This window comes from Molothrus ater, chromosome 29 (assembly GCF_012460135.2).
Source record: "Molothrus ater isolate BHLD 08-10-18 breed brown headed cowbird chromosome 29, BPBGC_Mater_1.1, whole genome shotgun sequence".
Classification (NCBI taxonomy): Eukaryota; Metazoa; Chordata; class Aves; order Passeriformes; family Icteridae; genus Molothrus; species Molothrus ater.
Window position 1 is genome coordinate 1608142 of NC_050506.2, and position 22837 is coordinate 1630978.

The following is a 22837-nucleotide window of genomic DNA, read 5'->3' on the forward strand; positions in this document are numbered from 1 at the left end:
GCTCCGAGTTTCTATAGGCTGCTGTGCCTGTCACTCAAACAAGAAGGCGGGCATTCGGATTTTCTGGTTCGCTGATTGGCTCACCTCTCCGCTACTCGCCGCTGATTGGTTGCTTTATTCCCGTTATTTCCCGCCCCCGCATGTGGGAGGTCTCGCGGGGATTGGGCGCGGCTCCGCAGGCGGTGATTGGGTGGGAGCGGTGCGAGGCCGCGCTGTGATTGGCTGGGAGGGGAGTAGCCGCCATGAGATTGGTGGAGAGCGGGAGGAGGCGGAGCCAGCGGCGGGGCGCGGGAGGCGGCGGCGGCACCGGGGCCGCACCGGGCCCGAACCGGGGCCGGGCCCGAATCGGGGCCTTTCGGGGCCGGGCCGGGCCGAACCGGGGTCGCTACGGGGCAGGGGGGCGGCCCCGGCACCTGCAGGTACCGTGAGACCACCGGGGGGGCGCGGCCGAGGCGGCTGCGGGGGCACCGCTGCCGCTGCACCGGGCCCGGGGCCTGCACCGGCGCGCCTGGAGCCGAGCAGGGTGAGGGTACAGGTGGGGAGTCCCCCGGGTGGGGAGCGCATCGCGGCCCGGCCCCACCGGGAGCTCCCGGTGGGCTCCCGGTAATCCCCCGGTAACGGCCCGGTAAAGCCCGGTATAGACCGGTAAGCCCCGTCCGCAGCCGGCGATGGCGGGACGCGGCCCCGTGCACAGCCTGAGCATCCTGCAGAAAACCGCCCTGCTCCTGGGCGTCCCGGCCGCGGCCACCGTGCTCTACATCTTGTACCGGCGCTACCGGGAGAGCCGAGGTGGGTGCGTGTTTCACACCGGGACCTGGCCTGACCCCCCCTCCGGTACCACCGGGAGCTCCCTCGGGGCCCTCGGAGTCGCTTTTCCCACTGGGAATTCCCTTGTGAGCTCCCCAGGGAGGTCCCTGTCCCTTTGGGACCCTCTGGGGACACCCCGGGACCCTTTGGGGACATCCTGGGGACACTTTGGGGACCCTTTTGGGACTCCCTGGGAAGTGGGGGCCCCTTGGAGTCACTTTTCCCCGAGGGAATTCCCTTGTGACCTCCCTGTCCCTTTGTGACCCTCTGGGGACACCCTGGGGACCCTCTGGAGACACTTCAGGGACACCCTGGGGACACTTTGGGGTTCCTTTGGGGACATCCTGGGGACCCTTTGGGGACCCCCTGGGAAGTGGGGGTGCCTTGGAGTCACTTTTCCCACTGGGAATTCTCTGTACCCTGTTTGTCACCCCCCACCCCGGGGGGGTCCCGGCCCCTCGGTGCCCCCCTTGGGGACCCAGCCGTGTCCCCGCTGTCCCCTCAGAGGCACAGGTGACACTGGTGGCAGACGAGGGGCTGGAGGTGGCGGTCAGGGTGCCCCGCACGGCCCTGAAATCACTGATCGGCCGCCGGGGAGCCACCATCAACCAGGTGGGGGCAACTGGGAGGGAACTGGGAACACTGGGAGTGCTGGGGGAACTGGGAGTGCTGGGGGTGCTGAGGGGACTGGGGGAACTGGGAGGGATGGGGGAACTGGGAGTGATGGGGGAACTGGGGGAACTGGGAGCACTGGGGGAACTGGGGGTGCTGGGGGAACTGGGGGTGCTGGGGGCACTGGGAACACTGGGGGAACTGGGAGCAATAGGAATGCAGGGGGAACTGGGAGCACTGGGGGAACTGGGGGTACTGGGGGAAACTGGGAGTGCTGAGAGAACTGGGGGCACTGGGAGCAGTGGGGGACTGGGGGCACTGGGAGTGCTGGGGGAACTGGGGGATACTGGGAGCACTGGGGGCACTGGGAGCACGGGGGGCACTGGGAGCACTGGGGGCACTGGAGGCACTGGGGTATGGGGGCACTGGGAGTGCTGGGGGAACTGGGGGATACTGGGAGCACTGGAGGCACTGGGAGTACTGGGGGCAGTGGAAGCACTGGGAGCACTGGGGGCACTGGAGGCACTGGGAGCACTGGGGGAACTGGGAGTACTGGGAGCAGTGGGGGAACTGGGGGCACTGGAGGCACCAGGAGCACTGGGAGCACGGGGGGCACTGGGAATACCAGGAGCACGGGGTATCCCCGCAGCTGAGGCAGGAGACGGGAGCGCAGATCGAGGTGGAGGAGGAGGAGGAGGAGGAGGAAGGGGGGCAGTCCCTGGTGCAGATCTCGGGCTCGCCGGGCCAGGTGTGCCGGGCCAGGGCGGCCGTGCTGCGAATCGTGGCCGACAGCGCCCCCGTGGCCGAGCAGCTGCGCGTGCCCCAGCGGGCCGTGGGCAGGATCATCGGTACGGGGCACCCCGAAACCATGGCGGGAGCTTCTGTACCCCTGGGGCACCCCAAATCACAAGGGAACCCCAAATCCCGTGGGCAGGATCGTCGGTACGGGGCACCCCGATACCATGGGGGGAGCTTCTGTACCCTCTGGGGCACCCCAAATCACAAGGGAACCCCAAATCCTGTGGGCAGGATCATCGGTACGGGGCACCCCAAACCCTCCCACAGCCCCAAATCCTGTGGGAGGAACCTTCCAGAGCCACAGGGTAACCCCAAATCCCAGGGTACCGAGCAGCTCTGTGTGCCCCAGCAGGCCATGAGCAGGATCATTGGTATGGGACACCCCAAAACCTGGAGGGAACCTTCTGTATCCCCAAATCCTGTGGGGAACCTTCCGTAGCCATAAGGACACCCCAAATCCCAAGGGGAACCTTCTGTATCCCCAAATCCCATGAGAACCTTTTGTAACCTCTGGGACACCCCAAATCCCAAGGAGAACCTTCTGTATCCCCAAATCCTGCAGGGAACCTTCCATAGCCATAAGGACACCCCAAATCCTGGGGGAACCCCAATCCCAAACTCCCTTCCCACCCTCAAACCCCCTTTTCCCCCAACCCTCATTCCCTTTCACCACCACCCCAAACCCCCTCGCCCCTCATTCCCCTCATTCCCTTTGACCACCACCCCAAACCCGCTCTCCCCGTTCCCCCCCGCCCCTCATTCCCCTCCGGGCCGTTCCCGGTGCCCTCAGGCCGCGGAGGGGAGACCGTCCGGGCCATCTCCCGGAGCTCGGGGGCTCGCGTCGAGTGCGGCCACGAGCCCGACGCCAGCCTGGCCCCGCTGCGCATCGTCCGCCTGCTGGGGACGCGCAAAGAGGTGGAGGCGGCCAAGGTGAGCGCGGCTCGCCGCTTTCGGGGCGGCTCCTTCATCCCCCACCCCGCCCCGGGACCCTCCTCATCATCCTCCCGGTGCCCTCGGTAGAAGCTGATCATGGAGAAGCTGTCGGAGGACAAAGCGCTGCGCCGGGAGCTGGCGCAGGCGGCGGCCGCGCGGTGCCCGCGGAAGCAGCCCCTGGGCAGCCGCCGGGAGCCGCCGGTGCCGCCCGCCGGTGCCCCCGGCAGCCCCGGGGGATGGCAGGAGTGCTGGGATGCGGAATGGGAACCGGCGGCCGGCGCGGGAACGGCGGCGGAGGCGGAGATGACGGGGAGTGAGGAGCCCCGGGATGCGGGAGGGGAGCGCGGGGACGGCAGCGAGGAACCGCCCGTGGCCAAGTTCGAGGGTGAGAGCGGCGCTGGGGCGGTTCCCGATGGGAATCACGGGTGGGATGGATTTCCTGGGATATTCGGGGTGTGGGCAGGGATTCTGGGCAGTTCCCTTCATCCTTCCCTCCTGTGCTTTTCCCAGAGGGATTTTTGGGCATTCCCTCCATCCTGGGGCTCACCCGTGCCTTTCCCAGAGGGATTTTGGGGCATTCCCTCCATCCTGGGGCTCTCCCGTGCCTTTCCCAGAGGGAGTTTGGGGCATTCCCTCCATCCTGGGGCTCTCCTTTGCCTTTCCCAGAGGGATTTTGGGGGGTTCCCTCCATCCTGGGGCTCTCCCGTGCCTTTCCCAGAGGGATTTTGAGGGGTTCCCTCCATCCTTCCCTCCTTTGCCTTTCCCTGAGGGATTTTGGGGCATTCCCTCCATCCTTCCCTCCTTTGCCTTTCCCAGAGGGATTTTGGGGCATTCCCTCCATCCTGGGGCTCTCCTGTGCTTTTCCCAGAGGGATTTTTGGGCATTCCCTCCATCCTGGGGCTCTCCTTTGCCTTTCCCAGAGGGATTTTGGGGGGTTCCCTCCATCCTGGGGCTCTCCTTTGCCTTTCCCAGAGGGATTTTGGGGGGTTCCCTCCATCCTGGGGCTCTCCCGTGCCTTTCCCAGAGGGAGTTTGGGGCGTTCCCTCCATCCTGGGGCTCTCCTTTGCCTTTCCCAGAGGGATTTTGGGGGGTTCCCTCCATCCTGGGGCTCTCCCGTGCCTTTCCCTAAGGGATTTTGAGGGGTTCCCTCCATCCTTCCCTCCTTTGCCTTTCCCAGAGGGATTTTGGGGGGTTCCCTCCATCCTGGGGTTCTCCTTTGCCTTTCCCTGAGAGATTTTTGGGCTGTGTGCCCCTATCCTGTCCCTCTCCTGAAGGAATTTGGGGAGATTTTGGGGGTTCCTTCCCTCCTGTGCCTATCCCAGTGGGATTTTGTGGGATTCCCTTCATCCAGTGCCTTTCCCAGCAGTGTTTTGGGGGGGTTTATGGGATTCCCCTCATGCTGTGGCTGCCTTGGTGGGATTTTGGGTGGATCTTGGTTGGATTTGGGTAGATTTTGTGGCTTTTGAGTAGATTTCAGTGGATTTTGGGTAGATTTCAGTGAATTTTGGGTAGATTTCAGTGGATTTCACGTAGATTTTGGGTGGATTTCAGTGGGTTTTGGGTAGATGTCAGTGAATTTTGGGTATATTTCAGTGGATTTTGGGTAGATTTCCGTGGACTTCAGGTAGATTTTGGGTGGATTTCAGTGGATTTTGGGTGGATTTCAGTGGACTTCAGGTAGATGTCAGTGGATTTTAAGTATATTTAAAATCAATGGATTTGGGTGGATTTCAGTGGATTTTGGGGTGGATTTCAGGTAGATGTCAGTGGATTTTAGGTATATTTCAATGGATTTGGGTGGATTTCAGTGGATTTTGGGGTGGATTTCAGTGGATTTTGGGTGGATTTCAGTGGATTTTAAGTATATTTAAAATCAATGGATTTGGGTGGATTTCAGTGGATTTTGGGGTGGATTTCAGGTAGATGTCAGTGAATTTTAGGTATATTTCAATGGATTTGGGTGGATTTCAGTGGATTTTGGGGTGGATTTCAGTGGATTTTGGGGTGGATTTCAGTGGATTTTGGGGTGGATTTTAGGTATATTTCAATGGATTTTAGGTATATTTCAATGGATTTGGGTGGATTTCAGTGGATTTTGGGGTGGATTTCAGTGGATTTTGGGTGGATTTCAGTGGATTTTAAGTATATTTAAAATCAATGGATTTGGGTGGATTTCAGTGGATTTTGGGGTGGATTTCAGGTAGATGTCAGTGAATTTTAGGTATATTTCAATGGATTTGGGTGGATTTCAGTGGATTTTGGGGTGGATTTCAGTGGATTTTGGGGTGGATTTCAGTGGATTTTGGGGTGGATTTCAGGTAGATGTCAGTGGATTTTAGGTATATTTCAATGGATTTGGGTGGATTTCAGTGGATTTTGGGGTGGATTTCAGTGGATTTTGGGTGGATTTCAGTGGATTTTAAGTATATTTAAAATCAATGGATTTGGGTGGATTTCAGTGGATTTTGGGGTGGATTTCAGGTAGATGTCAGTGAATTTTAGGTATATTTCAATGGATTTGGGTGGATTTCAGTGGATTTTGGGGTGGATTTCAGTGGATTTTGGGGTGGATTTCAGTGGATTTTGGGGTGGATTTCAGGTAGATGTCAGTGGATTTTAGGTATATTTCAATGGATTTGGGTGGATTTCAGTGGATTTTGGGGTGGATTTCAGTGGATTTTGGGTGGATTTCAGTGGATTTTAACTATATTTAAAATCAATGGATTTGGGTGGATTTCAGTGGATTTTGGGGTGGATTTCAGGTAGATGTCAGTGGATTTTAGGTATATTTCAATGGATTTGGGTGAATTTCAGTGGATTTTGGGTGGATTTCAGTGGATTTTGGGCGGATTTCAGTGGGTTTTGGGTGGATTTCAGTGGATTTTGGGTGGATTTCAGTGAATTTCCCTGCTCCCACCACAGTGCCCAGCCCAGATTTCAGTTTCCCTGCTGACGAGCACCTGGATGTTTACGTGTCGGCGGCCGAGAGCCCCGGGCACTTCTGGATCCAACTGCTGGGCACACGGAGCCTGCAGCTGGACAAACTGACAGCTGAGATGGGCCACTTCTACCAGAGCAGCCCCCCCGTGAGTCCCCAGTGTCCCCTCTGTGTCCCCTGTGTGTCCCCAGTGTCCCCTGTGTGTCCCTGTGTCCTGTCCTGTGTCCCAGCACTGCACAAGTTCATGGCCAAGATGGGCCACTTCTACCAGAGCAGCCCCCACTGTGAGTCCCCTCCGTCCCCTGTGTCCCCTCAGTGTCCCCTCAGTGTCCCCTGTGTCCCATCCATGTCCCCTGTGTCCTGTGTGTATCCCCTCTGTGTCCCTCACCATGCTCCTCTGTGTCCCAGCACTGTCCCCTATCCCGTGTCCCCTTCCCCATCCCATGTCCCCTTCTGTACCAACACTGTCCCCATGTCCCCTCGTGTCCCAGCACTGTCCCCACCACATCCCTTACCCCCATCCTGTGTCCCCTACTGTCCCAGCACTGTCCCCACTATCTCCATTACCCCCTGTCCCCATGTCCCTGCTGTCCCAGCCCCATACCCCTCCCATGTCCCCTGACTGTCCCCATGTCCCTCCTGTCCCAGCACTGTCCCACCACACCCCCTGACTGTCCCCATGTCCCCTTTTGTCCCAGCCCTGTCCCCTCATGCCCCTCCCGTGTCCCCTGACTGTCCCTATATCCTCTCCTGTCCCAGCACTGTCCCCTTATGTCCCTCCTGTGTCCCCTGACTGTCCCCATGTCCCTGCTGTCCCAGCCCCGTGTCCCCTGACTGTCCCTGCTGTCCCAGCCCCGTGTCCCTCCCGTGTCCCCTGACTGTCCCTGTTGTCCCAGCCCTGTGTCCCAGCCCCGTGTCCCCTGACTGTCCCTGCTGTCCCAGCCCCATGTCCCCTGACTGTCCCTGCTGTCCCAGCCCCGTGTCCCTCCCGTGTCCCCTGACTGTCCCTGCTGTCCCAGCCCCGTGTCCCTCCCGTGTCCCCTGACTGTCCCTGCTGTCCCAGCCCCATGTCCCTCCCGTGTCCCCTGACTGTCCCTGCTGTCCCAGCCCCGTGTCCCCTGACTGTCCCCGTGTCCCCAGGTGCCGCCCCCGTCCATCCGTCCCGGTGACATCGTGGCCGCCCCGTACCTGGACGATGGCGAGTGGTACCGGGCGCGCGTGCTGGGGACACTGGACAACGGCCACCTGGACCTGTACTACGTGGACTTTGGGGACAACGGCCAGGCCCCCCCCGAGGCTCTGCGCGCCCTCAGGTGTGCCAGGGGGGTGACGCTGTCCCTGTCCCCTGCCATGATGGCCCTGTCCCCAGGGAGTGCCACCACCGTGTCCTTGCAGGAGCGACTTCCTGAGCCTGCCCTTCCAGGCCATCGAGTGCAGCCTGGCCGGGATTGTCCCCAACGGTGAGCGGGGTGGGACAGCACTGTCACCTCCTTGGGGGTGGGACAGCCCTGTCACCTGCTGGGGTGGGATAGCTCTGTCACCTCCTTGGGGGTGGGACAGCTCTGTCACCTCCTTGGGTGGGACAGCCCTGTCACCTGCTGGGGTGGGACATGGCTCTGTCACCTCCTTGGGGGTGGGACAGCTCTGTCACCTGCTGGGGGGTGGGACAGCCCTGTCACCTCCTTGGGGGTGGGACAGCACTGTCACCTGCTGGGGTGGGACAGCTCTGTCACCTCCTAAGTGATGGGAGAGCTCTGTCACCTCCTTGGGGGTGGCACATGGCTCTGTCACCTCCTTGGGGGTGGCACACAGCCGTGTCCCCTCCCGGGGTGCCACACGGCCCATCCCCAGGCCATGTCCCTGCTGTCCCAGTGTGTCTGGTGGCCGGTGTCACCGCTGTCCCTGCTGTGTCCTGGTGTGACCATTGTCCCAGTGTGTAACCGGTGTCCTGGTGTCATCACTGTCCCAGTGTGTCCGGTACCACGGTGTCCCTGCTGTCACCCCTGTCCCTGGTGTGTCCCTGGAGGAGTTTGACTGTGTCCCCTGTCCCTCTGTCATTGTCCCCATGTCCCCACAGGTGGCCCATGGCCTGAGGCAGCCCTGGAGGAGTTTGACCATGTCATTGTCCCCATGTCCCCACAGGTGGCTCATGGCAGCCCTAGAGGAGTTTGACTGTGTCCCCTGTCCCCGTGTCACTGTCACAGGTGTCCCCATGTCCCCACAGGTGGCTCGTGGCCCGAGGCTGCCCTGGAGGAGTTTGACTGTGTCCCCTGTCCCCGTGTCACTGTCACAGGTGTCCCCATGTCCCCACAGGTGGCTCGTGGCCCGAGGCTGCCCTGGAGGAGTTTGACTGTGTCCCCTATCCCCATGTCACTGTCCCCATGTCACTGTCCCCATGTCCCCACAGGTGGCTCGTGGCCCGAGGCTGCCCTGGAGGAGTTCGATCGCCTCACGGGCTGTGCCCAGTGGGCCCCGTTGGTGGCTCGGATCTGCAGCTACGGCCCCGCCGGGCCCTGCCCCCGGCCCCGCCTGCGCCTCTTCACACACTGCCAGGGACAGGTGGGTGACAACTGTCCCCTAGGGTCACCAGCTGTCACCAGAAATGCCCCCAGGGTCACCAGTACTGTCCCCACTGCCCCCATTCCTGGTGTTCCCAGTGACATGGGCAGGGGTCACCAGAATTGTCCCCAGGTGTTCCCAGAACTGTCCCCAAGTGTCCCCAGAACTGTCCCCAGGTGTCCCCAGGGTCACCAGAACTGTCCCCAACTGTCCCCATTCCCAGTGTTCCCAGAGACACAGGCAGGGGTGTCACCAGAACTGTCCCCAAGTGTCCCCACAACTGTCCCCATTCCCGGTGTTCCCAGAGCCACGGACAAGTGTGTCACCAAGGTCACCAGAACTGTCCCCAAGTGTCCCCACCACTGTCCCCAAGTGTCCCCATCCCTGTGCTCCCTATGCCACAGCCAGGTGTGTCCCCAGCTGTCCCCTCACCACAATTCCCCCCCATTGTCCCCTGTCCCCATTCCGTGTCCCTGTCCCCACCCCGGTGTCCCCGCAGAGCCTGGACGTGGGAGCAGAGCTGGTGCGTTTGGGCTACGCCGTGCCCGGGCCCGCCGAGGAGCCCCCGGTGAGCTGCTCCCGGTGTCCCCTCCCGGTGTCCCCTCCCCGTGTCCCCTCCCGGTGGCCCGGGAGGGCTCATCCCGCTGTTCCCGGGCAGGACAATCTCGGCTGCGCCTCCATCCCCAGCCCGGTGGAGCCCGGGGACAGCCCCGGGGACAGCCCCGAGACCCCGTCCTGCCTCAGCCTGCCCGGTGAGCCCGGCGTGTCCCGGTGACACCGTTCTGTCCCACCGTTCCCGGTGTGTCCCGACCGGGAGCGTTCCCTGCCCCGGGAATGGGGTCGGGACCCTCCTGAGCCCTCCCCGGTCCCGCAGCCGCCGCCGCCGCCGCTGCCGTGCCCGGGGACGCCGTCACGGTGACCTGAAGCTGCCCGTGCCCGGTGCCACCAGGAGCCGCTCCCGGTGGCCCCATCTCGGTAACAGGAGCCGCTCCCGGTGACCCCATCCCGGTAACAGGAGCCGCTCCCGGTGGCCCCATCCCGGTAACAGGAGCCGCTCCCGGTGGCCCCATCCCGGTAACAGGAGCCGCTCCCGGTGCCACCACCGAGTGCAATCCCCTCTCCGGAGCCCTCCGGGAGGCCGCACCGACAAATCGCGGGGATCTCCGCTTGTGCCTCTTGTCGGGACACGACACACCGGGGCCGAGGGCCGGCGGTGCCCCTTCCGTTACCGGGAGTTCCCGGTTCTCTCGCCTTGTTTGGCTGTTTCGTTGCACTAATTGTGGTTCTGAGTTAATAAAGTTGAAGGTTTCTCAGCGCCGCGGCGGGAACCGGGAGCAGGCGCGCCGCGGGCAGCCCCGCTGGGGTCCTTGCGCTCCGCAGGCGTAGTGCGGGCAGCGCGGGGTCCTCAGCGCCGTGAGGGAGCGGGGCCGCCATGTTGGCCCCGGGGGCGGCGGGACGGGTGCTGAGCCGGGCCCTGAGCCTGAGCCATGGCTCGGTGAGGGCTTGGGCACCGGGAATGGCGGGGGGGACGGGCCCTGAGCCTGAGCCTTGGCTCGGTGAGGGCTTGGGCACCGGGAATGGCGGGGAAACAGGCCCTGAGCCTGAGCCATGGCTCGGTGACGGCAGGGATACCGGGACTGGTGTGGGGCGCCTGCGGGTCGGTACCGGAGGAGGGGGACGGGCTTTGACCCAGAGCGGAGCGGCACCGGGGATACGGGGGCCGGGGGTGGGCCTGGGGTCGGTACCGGGGGCGGCGGGATGGGCCCTGAGCCGGACCCATAGCCCTGTTATAGAACCCTATAGACCCCATAGACCCTGTAAACCCCATAACCCCCTTATGGAACTCTATAGACCCCATAGCCCCGTTATGGAACCCTATAGACCCCATAGACCTGTTATAGAACCCTATAGACCCCATAACCCCCTTATGGAACTCTATAGACCCCATAGCCCCGTTATGGAACCCTAGAGACCCTATAACCCCCTTATGGAACCCTATAGACCCCATAGCCCCGTTATGGAACCCTAGAGACCCCATAACCCCCTTATGGAACCCTATAGATCCCGTAGCCCCTATAGACCCCATAATCCCATTATGAAGCCCTATAGGCCCTATAGATCCCACAGCCCCTATAGACCCCCACACCCCCTGTACCATACCCGGCCCCATAACCCCCAGTCAAGTTCCCCTCAGGACCTGTAATCCCCCACTCGAGCCCCCCCAGACCCCATAATCCCCCCATATCCCTCAGAGACCCCATAACCCCCCATTGTTATGGGAACGTTCTGGACCACGCAGGGCTCGATGCCCCATCTCCATCCTGAGCCCCATTCCCATCAGAACCCTTTAGAACATTCTGGAAACCCCCAGGGCTTAGTGCCCCATCCCCATCCCTAACCCTCTTCCCATGGGTCCACTCTGGAAGCTTCCGGAACCCTGCAGGGCTCAGTGCCCCATCCTGAGCCCTTTCCCCATCAGAACCCTTTAGAATGTTCCAGAACCCCACAGGGCTCAGTGCCCCATTCCCATCAGAACCTTCTGGAACGTTCCAGAACCGTGCAGGGCTCATTGCCCCGTTCCCATCAGAACCTTCTGGAACGTTCCATCCCCCTGCAGGGTTCAGTGCCCCGTTCCCATCAGAACCTTCTGGAACGTTCCATCCCCACAGGGCTCAGTGCCCCATTCCCATCAGAACCTTCTGGAACATTCCATCCCTGCAAGGCTGGGTGTCCCATTCCCATCAGAACCCTTTAAAACCTTCTGGAACGTTCCATCCCTGCAGGGCTCAGTGCCCCATTCCCATCAGAACCCTTTAGAACCTTCTGGAACATTCCATCCCTGCACGGCTCAGTGCCCCATTCCCATCAAAACCCTTTAGAACCTTCTGGAACGTTCCATCCCTGCAGGGCTCAGTGCCCCGTTCCCATCAGAACCCTTTAGAACCTTCTGGAACGTTCCATCCCCGCAGGCCTCGGTGGTGGTGGAGCGCGTGTGGCCGGTGCCGCTGGGCCGGGCCGGAGCCGCTCCCCGGCTGCACCCGCGGCGGCACCGCGTGTACCGAGTGCTGCGGGACGGGAAACACCTGCCCCGGGGGGACATGGAGCTGCTGCTGAGCCAGGCTGTGCAGGGTGAGCTGGGGGGCCTCATTCCCTTGGTCTGGGGGGCCTCATTCCCTTGGGGTGCCTCATTCCCTTGGGTCTGGGGGGCTTCGATCCCTTGGGTCTGGGGGGCCTTGTTCCCTTGGGTATGGGGGGCCTCATTCCCTTGGTCTGGGGGGCCTCATTTCCCGAGGGGACATGGAGCTGCTGCTGAGCCAGGCCGTGCAGGGTGAGCCAGGGGGCCTCATTCCCTTGGTCTGGGGGGCCTCATTCCCTTGGGTCTGGGGGGCCTCATTCCCTTGGTCTGGGGTGCCTCATTCCCTTGGGGTGCCTCATTCCCTTGGGTATGGGGGCCTCATTCCCTTGGGTCTGGGGTGCCTCATTCCCTTGGGTATGGGGGCCTCATTCCCTTGGGTCTGGGGGGCCTCATTCCCTTGGGTATGGGGGCCTCATTCCCTTGGGTCTGGGGTGCCTCATTCCCTTGGTCTGGGGGCCCTCATTTCCCGAGGGGACATGGAGCTGCTGCTGAGCCAGGCCGTGCAGGGTGAGCCCAGGGGGCCTCATTCCCTTGGTCTGGGGGGCCTCATTCCCTTGGTCTGGGGGGGCCTCATTCCCTTGGGGGGCCTCATTCCCTTGGGTCTGGGGGGCCTCATTCCCTTGGTCTGGGGTGCCTCATTCCCTTGGGTCTGGGGGGCCTCATTCCCTTGGGTCTGGGGGGCCTCATTCCCTTGGTCTGGGGTGCCTCATTCCCTTGGGTCTGGGGGGCCTCATTCCCTTGGGTCTGGGGGGCCTCATTCCCTTGGTCTGGGGGGCCTCATTCCCTGGGGTCTGGGGGCCTCATTCCCTTGGGTCTGGGGGGCCTCATTCCCTTGGGTCTGGGGGGCCTCATTCCCTTGGGTCTGGGGGGCCTCATTCCCTTGGGGTGCCTCATTCCCTTGGTTCTGGGGGGGCCTTGTTCCCTTGGGTATGGGGGCCTCATTCCCTTGGGATCTGGGAATTCCTCATTCCCTTGGGATCTGGGAATTCCTCATTCCCTTGGTTCTGGGGGGCCTCATTCCCTTGGTCTGGGGGGCCTCATTCCCTTGGTCTGGGGGCCTCATTCCCTTGGGTATGGGGGCCTCATTCCCTTGGGATCTGGGAATTCCTCGTTCCCTTGGGATCTGGGAATTCCTCGTTCCCTTGGTCTGGGGGACCTCGTTCCCTTGGGGTGCCTCATTCCCTGGGGTCTGGGGGTGCCTCATTCCCTGGGATCCCCTTCCCTGGGGTCTGGGAATTCTCCATTCCTGGGGGTCTGGGAGTTCCCTGAGAATTCTCTGTGCCCTTCCTGGGAATTCCTCAATCCCAGCCCTTCCTGGGAATGGGATTTTTAACCCCCCCTTCCCCAAAAACCAAGCAATCCCATGGAATATCTCTTGAATTTCATGGAATTTTACATAAAATTTAACCCCTCCCAGGCTGCTGGGAGAGTTGGGATTTTTCCCAGCATTCCCAGGTGACTTTTCCCGATTTTTCCTGGCAGACCTGGGCAGCCGTGGGGACGTGGTGAGGGTGAGGAAGAGCCTGGGCAGGAACAAACTCCTGCCCCAGGGCCTGGCCGTGTACCCATCCCCGGAGAACCTGCGCCTCTTCCAGCAGGAGAAGGAGGTCAGCAGCTCCTCAGGGCCTCCTCCAACCCTTCCAAACCTGGCAAAAAGCAGGAATTGGGGTTTTAAAGGCTCTTTGGGATCATCCCACATGGGTTTTGGGGGGATTTTTGGCATGGGAGGCGCTGGTTTCCTTAGCAGTGCAATCCCAGGGTGAGCCTTGATCCATCAGAAATTCCTCCACAGGAGGGTTTGGGATGAGGGGAGAGCTCTCCTGGCATTTCCAGCCATGATTCCTTCCTCAATTATCCTTCCTCATCCTCCTCCTCCTCCTCCATCTCTGGGTTTTTCCCTTTTATCCTTCCTCAATCCCTGTTTTCCCCACTTTTCCTCCATCTGTTTTCGCTCATTTCTGTTCCTCAATCCCCATTTTTCCCATTTATCTTTCTATATCCCATTTTCTCTTCTGAATCCTGCTTTTTGCCTCTTAACCCTCTTTTATTCCTGTTTTCCCTCCTAAATTCCATTTTTTCTTCATTTCCCCCATTTTCTTTCCTAAATCCCATTTCCCTCATTCTCCCTCTAAATCCAATTTGCCCTTTTTTACCTCCTAAATCCCAATTTCTTCCCCATTTACCTTCCTCAATCCCATTTTCCCCCATTTCCCCTCCTCAATCCCATTTTTCTCCCATTTCCCCTCCTCTATCCCAATTTTCCCTCCTAAATCCCATTTTCCCCGTTTTCTCCCTCAATCCCAATTTTTCCCCTCATTTCCCCTCCTCAATCCCAATTTTTCCCCATTTCCCCTCCTCAATCTGATTTTCCCCCCGTTTTCCCCCTCTCAATCCCAATTTTCCCTCCTAAATCCCATTTTCCCCCCATTTTTTCCCCTCAATCCCATTTTTCCCCATTTCCCCCAATTTCCCCCAATTTCCCCCATTCCCCCCATTTTCCCCCATTTTCCGTTTCCCCCCATTTTCCCCCATTTTCCCCCCATTTTTACCCCATTTCCCCCCATTTTCCCCATTTTCCCCCATTTTCCCCCATTTTCCGTTTCCCCCCATTTTCCCCCATTTTCCCCATTTTCCCCCATTTGTCCCCCATTTTCCCCCAATCCCATTCCCCCCATTTTTCCATTTTCCCCCCATTTTCCTCCCCATTTCCCCCCATTTTCCCCCAATCCCATTCCCCCTAACCCCCATTTCCCCCCATTTTCCCCATTTTCCCCCCATTTCCCCCAATTTCCCCCATTCCCCCCATTTTCCCCCAATCCATTCCCCCCATTTTCCCCCCATTTTTCCCCTATTTTTCCCCCATTTCCCCCCATTTCCCCCAATCCCATTTCCCCCCATTTCCCCATTTTCCCCCATTTCCCCCAATCCCAGCCCCTAACCCCCATTTCCCCATTTCCCCCAATCCCATTTCCCCCCATTTCCCCTAATCCCATTTCCCCCCATTTCCCCCATTTCCCCCATTTCCCCCAATCCCATTCCCCTAACCCCCATTTCCCCATTTCCCCCAATCCCATTTCCCCATTTCCCCAATCCCATCCCCCTAACCCCCATTTCCCCATTTCCCCCCATTTCCCCAATCCATCCCCCTAACCCCCATTTTCCCCATTTCCCCCCCATTTTCCCCCATTTCCCCCAATCCCACCCCCTAACCCCCATTTCCCCATTTCCCCCAATCCCATTTCCCCAATCCCATCCCCTAACCCCCATTTCCCCCAATCCCATTTTCCCCATTTCCCCAATCCCACCCCCTAACCCCCATTTCCCCATTTCCCCCATTTCCCCAATCCCACCCCCTAACCCCCATTTCCCCATTTCCCCCATTTCCCCAATCCCATTCCCCCTAACCCCCATTTCCCCATTTCCCCCCAGCTGCCTCAGCAGGGGAAGCTGGAGGAGCCCCAAACCCCGAGCGGGCAGAAGGTGAGCGAGCTTCCCCATCCCAAAAACCCCAAAACCCCGGGAATTCCCCCGTTCCTAAATCCCTTTGCCCAGACCCTGGAGTTCCTGAGGCGCTGCCGGCTCCAGGTGGGGATGAAGAACAACGTGAGCTGGGAGCTCAGCCCCGCCATCGTGGCCCGGCACTTCCTCAAGAACGTGAGTGCCATTTGGGGCCTTTTTGGGGTTCCCAGGGCCAAATCCCAGAGTTTGGGGTCATTCCCGAAGGATTTGAGTGGGTTCAGGCCAGCCCTGCTCCTGGGATTTGGGGTGGTTCCCTGGTTTTGGGGCCGTTTCTGGGTTTTGGGGCCATTTCTTGGATTTGGGGCTGTTTCTGGGATTTGGGGCCATTTCTGGGTTTTGGGGCCATTCCTGGGTTTTGGGGCCATTTCTTGGATTTGGGGTGGTTCCCTGGTTTTGGGGCCATTTCTGGGTTTTGGGGCCATTTCTTGGATTTGGGGTGGTTCCCTGGTTTTGGGGCCATTTCTGGGATTTGGGGCCATTCCTGGGTTTTGGGGCCGTTTCTTGGATTTGGGGTGGTTCCCTGGTTTTGGGGCCATTCCTGGGTTTGGGGCCATTTCTTGTTCTTGTGTTTTGGGGCTGTTCCTGGGTTTTGGGGCCATTTCTGGGTTTTGGGGCCATTTCTTGGATTTGGGGTGGTTCCCTGGTTTTGGGGCCATTCCTGGGTTTTGGGGCCGTTTCTTGGATTTGGGGTGGTTCCCTGGTTTTGAAGCCATTCCTGGGTTTGGGGCCATTTCTTGGATTTGGGGTGGTTCCCTGGTTTTGGGGCCATTCCTGGGTTTTGGGGCCATTTCTTGGATTTGGGGCTGTTCCTGTGTTTTGGGGCCATTCCTGGGTTTTGGGGCTGTTCCTGGGTTTTGGGGCCATTTCTTGGATTTGGGGTGGTTCCCTGGTTTTGGGGCCATTTCTGTGTTTTGGGGCCATTTCTTGGATTTGGGGTGGTTCCCTGGTTTTGGGGCCATTTCTGTGTTTTGGGGCCATTTCTTGGATTTGGGGTGGTTCCCTGGTTTTGGGGCCGTTCCTGGGTTTTGGGGCCATTTCTTGGATTTGGGGTGGTTCCCTGGTTTTGGGGCTGTTCCTGGGTTTTGGGGCCATTCCTTGGATTTGGGGCCATTCCTGGTAATTGGGGCCATTCCTTGGATTTGGGGCTGTTTCTGGGTTTTGGGGCCATTTCTGGGTTTTGAAGCCATTTCTGGGTTTTGGGGCCATTTCTTGGATTTGGGGTGGTTCCCTGGTTTTGGGGCCATTTCTGGGATTTGGGGCCGTTTCTTGGATTTGGGGCTGTTCCTGTGTTTTGGGGCCGTTCCTGGGTTTTGGGGCTGTTCCTGGGTTTTGGGGACATTTCTTGGATTTGGGGCTGTTCTTGTGTTTTGGGGCTATTTCTGGGTTTTGGGGCCGTTCCTGGGTTTTGGGGCCATTTCTTGTTCCTGGGTTTTGGGGCCATTCCTGGGTTTTGGGGCCGTTTCTGGGTTTTGGGGCCATTCCTGGGTTTTGAAGCCATTCCTGGGTTTTGGGGCCATTTCTTGGATTTGGGGCCATTTCTTGGATTTGGGGCTGTTCCGGGGTTTTGGGGCTGTTCCTGGGTTTTGGGGCCATTTCAGGGTTTTGGAGTCACTCTCATTCTGTTGAGTTTTGGGATCATTCCCATATTTTTTGGCTGTTCCTGGGTTTTAGAGCCATTTCTGGGATTTGGGGCCATTCCTGGTAATTGGGACCATTCCTTGGATTTGGGGCCATTTCTGGGATTTGGGGCCATTTCTTGGATTTGGGGCCATTCCTGGGATTTGGGGCCATTCCTGGAATTTGGGGCCATTCCTGGGTTTTGGGATCATTCCCATGTTTTGGGGCCATTTCTAGGATTGGAGCCATTCCTGGGTTTTGGGGTTGTTCCTGGGATTTGGGGCCATTCCTTTTTTTGGGATCATTCCCAGGTTTTGGGGTCATTCCTGGGGTTTTGGGGTTTCCAAAGGGTTTGGGGGCCTCTCCCAGCCCTGCTTTTAGGATTTGGGATCATTCCAAGAATTGGGATCATCCCCAGGATTTGGGATCATTTCCAAAGGGTTTGGGGGGCTCTACCCTCCCTCTATTCCTTGGTTTTAGGCTCCAATCCCAGGATTTGGGGTTCCCAAAGGATCTGGGGGGGCTGGAATGGGACTGGGGAGGGTCTGGGGGCTGTGCCTGCCCTGCTGCTGGGATTTGGGGTGGAACCCCAGGATTTGGGGTGGAATCTCAGGATTTGGGGTGGAATCTCAGGATTTGGGGTGGAACCCCGGGATTTGGGGTGGAACCTCAGGATTTGGGGTGGAATCTGAGGATTTGGGGTGGAACCTCAGGATTTGGGGTGGAATCTCAGGATTTGGGGTGGAATCTGAGGATTTGGGGTGGAACCCCGGGATTTGGGGTGGAACCCCAGGATTTGGGGTGAAATCTGAGGATTTGGGGTGAAATCTGAGGATTTGGGGTGAAATCCCAGGATTTGGGGTGGAACCTCAGATTTGGGGTGGAATCTCAGGATTTGGGGTGGAACCCCAGGACTTGGGGTGGAACCTCAGGATTTCGGGTGGAACCCCAGGATTCGGGGTGAAATCTGAGGATTTGGGGTGAACCCCGGGATTTGGGGTAAAGCCCAGGATTTGGGGTGAAGCCCAGGATTTGGGGTGAAGCCCGGGATTTGGGGTGAAGCCCAGGATTTGGGGTGAAGCCCAGGATTTGGGGTGGAACCCCGGGATTTGGGGTAAAGCCCAGGATTTGGGGTGGAACCCCGGGATTTGGGGCCATGCCCAGGATTTGGGGTGAAGCCCAGGATTTGGGGTGAACCCCGGGATTTGGGGCCATGCCCAGGATTTGGGGCCATGCCCAGGATTTGGGGTGAACCCCGGGATTTGGGGCCATGCCCAGGATATGGGGTGAAGCCCAGGATTTGGGGCCATGCCCAGGATTTGGGGCCATGCCCAGGATTTGGGGTGAACCCCGGGATTTGGGGCCATGCCCAGGATATGGGGTGAAGCCCAGGATTTGGGGCCATGCCCAGGATTTGGGGCCATGCCCGCTCTGTCCCGTGCCAGCTCGGGGTGTTCGTGCCCCCCCACGCCCTGCGGCTGCCACCGGAGCCCATCACCCGCTGGGGACACTTCTGGTGTGACGTCACGGTGAGGGGACACCGAGGGGACAGGGGGGACCCCTTGCACCCCATTGCCCTCCCCCTTCCTCCCCATTTCCCCCAATTTCCCTTTGACTTCTCCCCATTTCTTCCCCATTTCTTTCCCATTTCTTCCCCATTTCCCTTCCACTCTCTCCCTATTCCCCCCTCATTTCCACCCCATTTCCCCCTCCCATTTCCCCCAATTTCCCCCTCATTTCCCCCAATTTCCCTTCGACTTCTCCCCATTTCATCCCCATTTCTTCCCCATTTCTTCCCCATTTTTTCCCCATTTCTTCCCCATTTTCCCCAATTTCCCTCCCATTTTCTCCCCATTCCCCCCTCATTTCCACCCCACATTCCCCAATCCCCACTCTCAATTTTCCTCTCACTTCCACCCCATTTCCCCCTCCCACTTTCCCCTCATTTCCTCCCCATTTCCCTCCCACTCTCTCCCTATTCCCCCCTCATTTCTACCCCATTTCCCCCTCCATTTCCCCCCAATTTCCTCCCATTTCCCCCAATTTCCCTTCAACTTCTCCCCATTTCTTCCCCATTTTTTCCCCATTTCTTCCCCATTTTCCCCAGTTTCCCTCCCATTTTGTCCCCATTTCCCCTCATTTCCACCCCATTTCCCCCTCCCACTTCCCCCCAATTTCATCCCATTTCCCCCAATTTCCCTCCCATTTTCTCCCCATTTCCCCTCATTTCCTCCCCACATTCCCCAATCCCCACTCTCAATTTTCCTCTCACTTCCACCCCATTTCCCTTCCAATCTCTCCCCATTCCCCCCTCATTTCCACCCCATTTCTCCCTCCCATTTCCCCCAATTTCCCCCTCATTCCCCCCAATTTCCCTTCGACTTCTCCCCATTTCCCCCTCATTTCTCCCAATTTCCCCCAATTTCCACCCCATTTTCTCCCCATTTCCCCTCATTTCCACCCCATTTTCCCCAATCCCCACTCTCAATTCCCCTTTCACTTCCACCCCATTCTCCCTCCTGTTCCCCCCCATTTCCTCCCCATTTTCCCCAATTTCCTTTCCACTTTTCCCCTATTTCTCCCTCACTTCCACCCCATTTCCCTCTCCCACTTCCCCCTCATTTCCTCTCCCTTTCCCCTCTTTCCCACTTCCAATTTCCCCCTGACTTTCCCCTCACTTCCACCCCATTTCCCCCAATTTCCCTTCCACTTTTCCCCCATTTCCCCTCATTTCCTCCCTATTTTCCTCAATTCCCCCCTCCCAATTTTACTTTCCCCTCATTTCTTCCCCATTTCCAGCTGATTTCCCCCATTTTCCTCTCCCTCTTCCCCATCTCCCTCCAGCTGGGAACATTGGGGTGGTTTGGGGGATTTTGGGGTGCCCTGGGGCTGCTTTTGGGGTCTCCAGGTGAACGGGCTGGACATGGTGTGAGTGCCCACGGCCCTGGTGTTCCAGGGGGGGTTTTGGGGTGGTTTTGGGGTGGCTCAGGTGGGTTTGGGGTGATTCAGGTGGTTTTGGGGTGGTTTTGGGGTTACCCAGGTGTTTTTGGGGTCCCCATGTGAACGGTTTGGACACAGTGCAGGTGCCCATGGCCGTGATGCCCTGGAGGTGTTTTTGGGGTGGTTTTGGGTGTTTTAGGGGTGACTCAGGTGGTTTTGGGGTGGTTTTGGGTGTTTTAGGGGTGACTCAGGTATTTTTGGGGTGGTTTTGGGTGTTTTAGGGGTGACTCAGGTATTTTTGGGGTGGTTTTGGGGTGGCTCAGGTGTTTTAGGGCTGTTTTCAGGTGGTTTTGGGGTGGTTTTGGGATGTCTTGGGTGGTTTTGGGGTGACTCAGGTGTTTTTGGGCTCCCCATGTGAACGGTTTGGACACCGTGCGGGTTCCCTTGGCCGTGATGCCCCGGGGGTGGTTTTGGGGTGGTTTTGGGATGACTGAGGTGTTTTTGGGGTGTTTTAGGGCTGTTATTCAGGTGGTTTTGGGATGACTCGGGTGTTTTTGGGGTGACCCAGGTGTTTTTGGGGTCCCCATGTGAATGGTTTGGACACAGTGCAGATGTCCATGGCCGTGGTGCACCAGGGCTGTTTTTGGGGTGGTTTTGGGGTGTCTTGGGTGGTTTTGGTGTGTTTTTGGGGTGGCTCAGGTGTTTTTTTTGGGTGCTTTGGGGGTGACTCAGGTGTTTTTGGGGTGTCTTAGGTGTTTTTGGGGTTACTGAGATGTTTTTGGGCTCCCCATGTGAACGGTTTGGACCCCGTGCAGGTGCCCATGGCCGTGGTGCACCAGGGCTGTTTTTGGGGTGTTTTTGGGATGCCTTGGGTGTTTTTGGGGTATTTTTGGGTTGTTTTTCACATGACTCAGGTGTTTTTAGGGTGACCCCGGTGTTTTTGGGGTCCCCAGGTGAACGGTTTGGACACGGTGTGGGTGCCCATGGCCGTGATGCCCCAGGGTTGGTTTTGGGGTGGTTTTGGGATGTCTTGGGTGTTTTTGGGGTGTTTTTAGCATGACTCAGGTGTTTTTAGGATGACTCAGGTGGTTTTGGGGTGACTGAGGTGTTTTTTAGGGTGACCCCGGTGGTTTTGGGCTCCCCATGTGAACGTTTGGACCCCGTGCAGGTGCCCATGGCCGTGATGCACCAGGGCTGTTTTTGGGGTGTTTTTGGGATGTCTTGGGTGTTTTTGGGTTGTTTTTCACATGACTCAGGTGTTTTTTAGGGTGACCCAGGTGTTTTTGGGCTCCCCAGGTGAACGGTTTGGACACGGTGCGGGTGCCCATGGACGTGGTGCAGTTCCTGCACCCCAAAACCAAACGATTCCGGCACTGGCAGCAGCAGCAGCAGCAGCAGCTGGAGAGCAGCAGGGAGCGGCTCCTCTGACCCCCCCACCACGGATTTGGGGTCCCCTGTAAAGATTTGGGGTCCCCTGGAAGGATTTGAGGCCGTTCCCCCCTCTTTGGGATCCCCTCACTCCGTGGAACTCCCAATTCCCAGAGCAGCAGCTCAGGAATTTTGGATCGTCCTGAACCCCCCAAATCCCCCTGAACCCCACTCTGGTCCTCCAGGGGGGTCCCTGGGGTGGATTTGGGGCTCCCAGAATGGATTTGGGGTCCCTGGGATGGATTTTGGGGCCGTTTCCCCTCTTTGGGATCCCCCCTCACCTCTGTGGGATTCCCAGACATCTCTGAGTTCCCAGAGCAGATTTTGGGGTTTTTTTTTAGCCCCACTCTGATCTGGGGGTTCCCTGGGGTGGATTTGGGGTTCCTAGAATGGATTTGAGGTTCCCAGAATGGATTTGGGGTACCCAGAATGGATTTGGGGTTCCCAGAATGGATTTGGGGTCCCTGGGATGGATTTTGGGGCCGTTCCCCCTCTTTGGGATCCCCCCTCACCTCTGTGGGATTCCCGGACATCTCTGAGTTCCCAGAGCAGATTTTGGGGTTTTTTTGAGCTCCCCCCAAATCCCCCTGAGCCCCACTCTGATCTGGGGGGTCCCTGGGATGGATTTGGGGTTCCCAGAATGGATTTGGGGTCCCTGGGATGCATTTGGGGCCATTCCCCCCTTTGGGATCCTGTGGAAAAGGGAATTCAGTGGAATTTTGGGGGGCTGTGGAATTCCTGTGAGATCCTCAGGACCCCTCCTTGAACCCCAAAATCCTGGGGATTCCCTGGGTGGATTTGGGGTCCCTGAGATGGATTTGGGGTCCCCAGGATGGATTTGGGGTCTCTGGGATGGATTTGGGGGAGGTTCCCCCTTTGGGGAGCTCCTGGAGCAGGAATCCCCCCACAAAAGGGGGATCAGGATTTTTTTGGGGGGCATCCCAAAAAATTTTTTTGGGGGGTTCCCAAAATTTTGTGGGGTCTCAGAGATTTTGAGGGGGGGGGAGGGGATCTCGGAGTTTTGGGAGCTGTGGGATTTGGGGAAGAAAATGCCAAAAAAAGGGAATTTTGGGATCCGAATTTTGGGCGTTCGGAGTCAATTCTTGGGGGCGGGACCCACCTGGGGAAGCCCCGCCCCCTTCGGCCAGGTGAGCGCCACCATGGGGTGTCCCCAAAGTGTCACCAAGGGATGTCCCCAAAGTGCCACCATGGGGGTGTCCCCAAAGTGACACCAAGGGATGTCCCCAAAGTGCCACCAAGGGGTGTCCCCAAAGTGACACCAAGGGATGTCCCCAAAGTGCCACCAAGGGATGTCCCCAAAGTGACACCAAGGGATATCCCCAAAGTGCCACCAAGGGGATGTCCCCAATGTGCCACCAAGGGGATGTCCCCAAAGTGCCACCAAGGGGATGTCCCCAATGTGCCATAGCTGGGTGTCCCCAAAGTGTCACCACGGGGGTGTCCCCAAAGTGCCACCAAGGGATGTCCCCAAAGTGCCACCAAGGGGATGTCCCCAAAATGACACCAAGGGATGTCCCCAAAGTGTCACC

The 22837-nt window shown here is 58.7% G+C and overlaps 2 protein-coding genes across 6 annotated transcripts; both read left to right on the top strand.

Annotated features, from left to right (window-relative positions):
• The first annotated feature begins 287 nt into the window (after positions 1 to 287).
• On the top strand, positions 288 to 9962 carry TDRKH (tudor and KH domain containing). Of its 2 annotated transcripts, none has more exons than XM_054517615.1 (12): positions 288 to 789; positions 1313 to 1419; positions 2069 to 2267; positions 3008 to 3147; positions 3238 to 3535; positions 6073 to 6236; positions 7229 to 7401; positions 7484 to 7548; positions 8496 to 8647; positions 9147 to 9215; positions 9306 to 9399; positions 9522 to 9962. In XM_054517615.1, exons 1-12 carry the CDS (start codon positions 669 to 671, stop codon positions 9569 to 9571), a joined length of 1632 nt encoding a protein of 543 aa, XP_054373590.1. In that variant the 5' UTR covers positions 288 to 668; the 3' UTR covers positions 9572 to 9962. The 2 variants fall into 2 exon arrangements, with proteins under 2 accessions (XP_054373590.1, XP_054373589.1); XM_054517614.1 differs by having other exon boundaries at positions 2168 to 2456.
• A 71-nt stretch (positions 9963 to 10033) lies between these two features.
• Positions 10034 to 22367, top strand: MRPL9 (mitochondrial ribosomal protein L9). Of its 4 annotated transcripts, none has more exons than XM_036397927.1 (7): positions 10034 to 10142; positions 11617 to 11776; positions 13266 to 13390; positions 15213 to 15263; positions 15336 to 15437; positions 18331 to 18448; positions 21156 to 21271. In XM_036397927.1, the coding sequence occupies exons 1-6, from the start codon at positions 10080 to 10082 to the stop codon at positions 18439 to 18441; spliced, it is 612 nt and encodes a 203-aa protein (XP_036253820.1). In that variant the 5' UTR covers positions 10034 to 10079; the 3' UTR covers positions 18442 to 18448; positions 21156 to 21271. The 4 variants fall into 4 exon arrangements, with proteins under 4 accessions (XP_036253820.1, XP_036253821.1, XP_054373614.1 ...); XM_036397928.2 differs by lacking the exon at positions 21156 to 21271 and adding an exon at positions 20813 to 20851; XM_054517639.1 differs by lacking the exon at positions 21156 to 21271 and adding an exon at positions 19979 to 20012.
• Positions 22368 to 22837: the final 470 nt, after the last annotated feature.

What these genes read in the sequence shown, in the direction of transcription:
- TDRKH (XM_054517614.1), top strand. Translation starts at nt 669, where the DNA reads ATGGCGGGACGCGGCCCCGTGCACAGCCTGAGCATCCTGCAGAAAACC. An exon ending in TCACACACTGCCAGGGACAG is followed by an intron (nt 8,648 to 9,146) that starts GTGGGTGACAAC and finishes GTGTCCCCGCAG; the next exon opens with AGCCTGGACGTGGGAGCAGA. An exon ending in GGCCCGCCGAGGAGCCCCCG is followed by an intron (nt 9,216 to 9,305) that starts GTGAGCTGCTCC and finishes GTTCCCGGGCAG; the next exon opens with GACAATCTCGGCTGCGCCTC.
- MRPL9 (XM_036397926.2), top strand. Translation starts at nt 10,080, where the DNA reads ATGTTGGCCCCGGGGGCGGCGGGACGGGTGCTGAGCCGGGCCCTGAGC. An exon ending in TGAGCCTGAGCCATGGCTCG is followed by an intron (nt 10,143 to 11,616) that starts GTGAGGGCTTGG and finishes CCATCCCCGCAG; the next exon opens with GCCTCGGTGGTGGTGGAGCG. An exon ending in ACTTCTGGTGTGACGTCACG is followed by an intron (nt 18,449 to 21,155) that starts GTGAGGGGACAC and finishes TGGGCTCCCCAG; the next exon opens with GTGAACGGTTTGGACACGGT.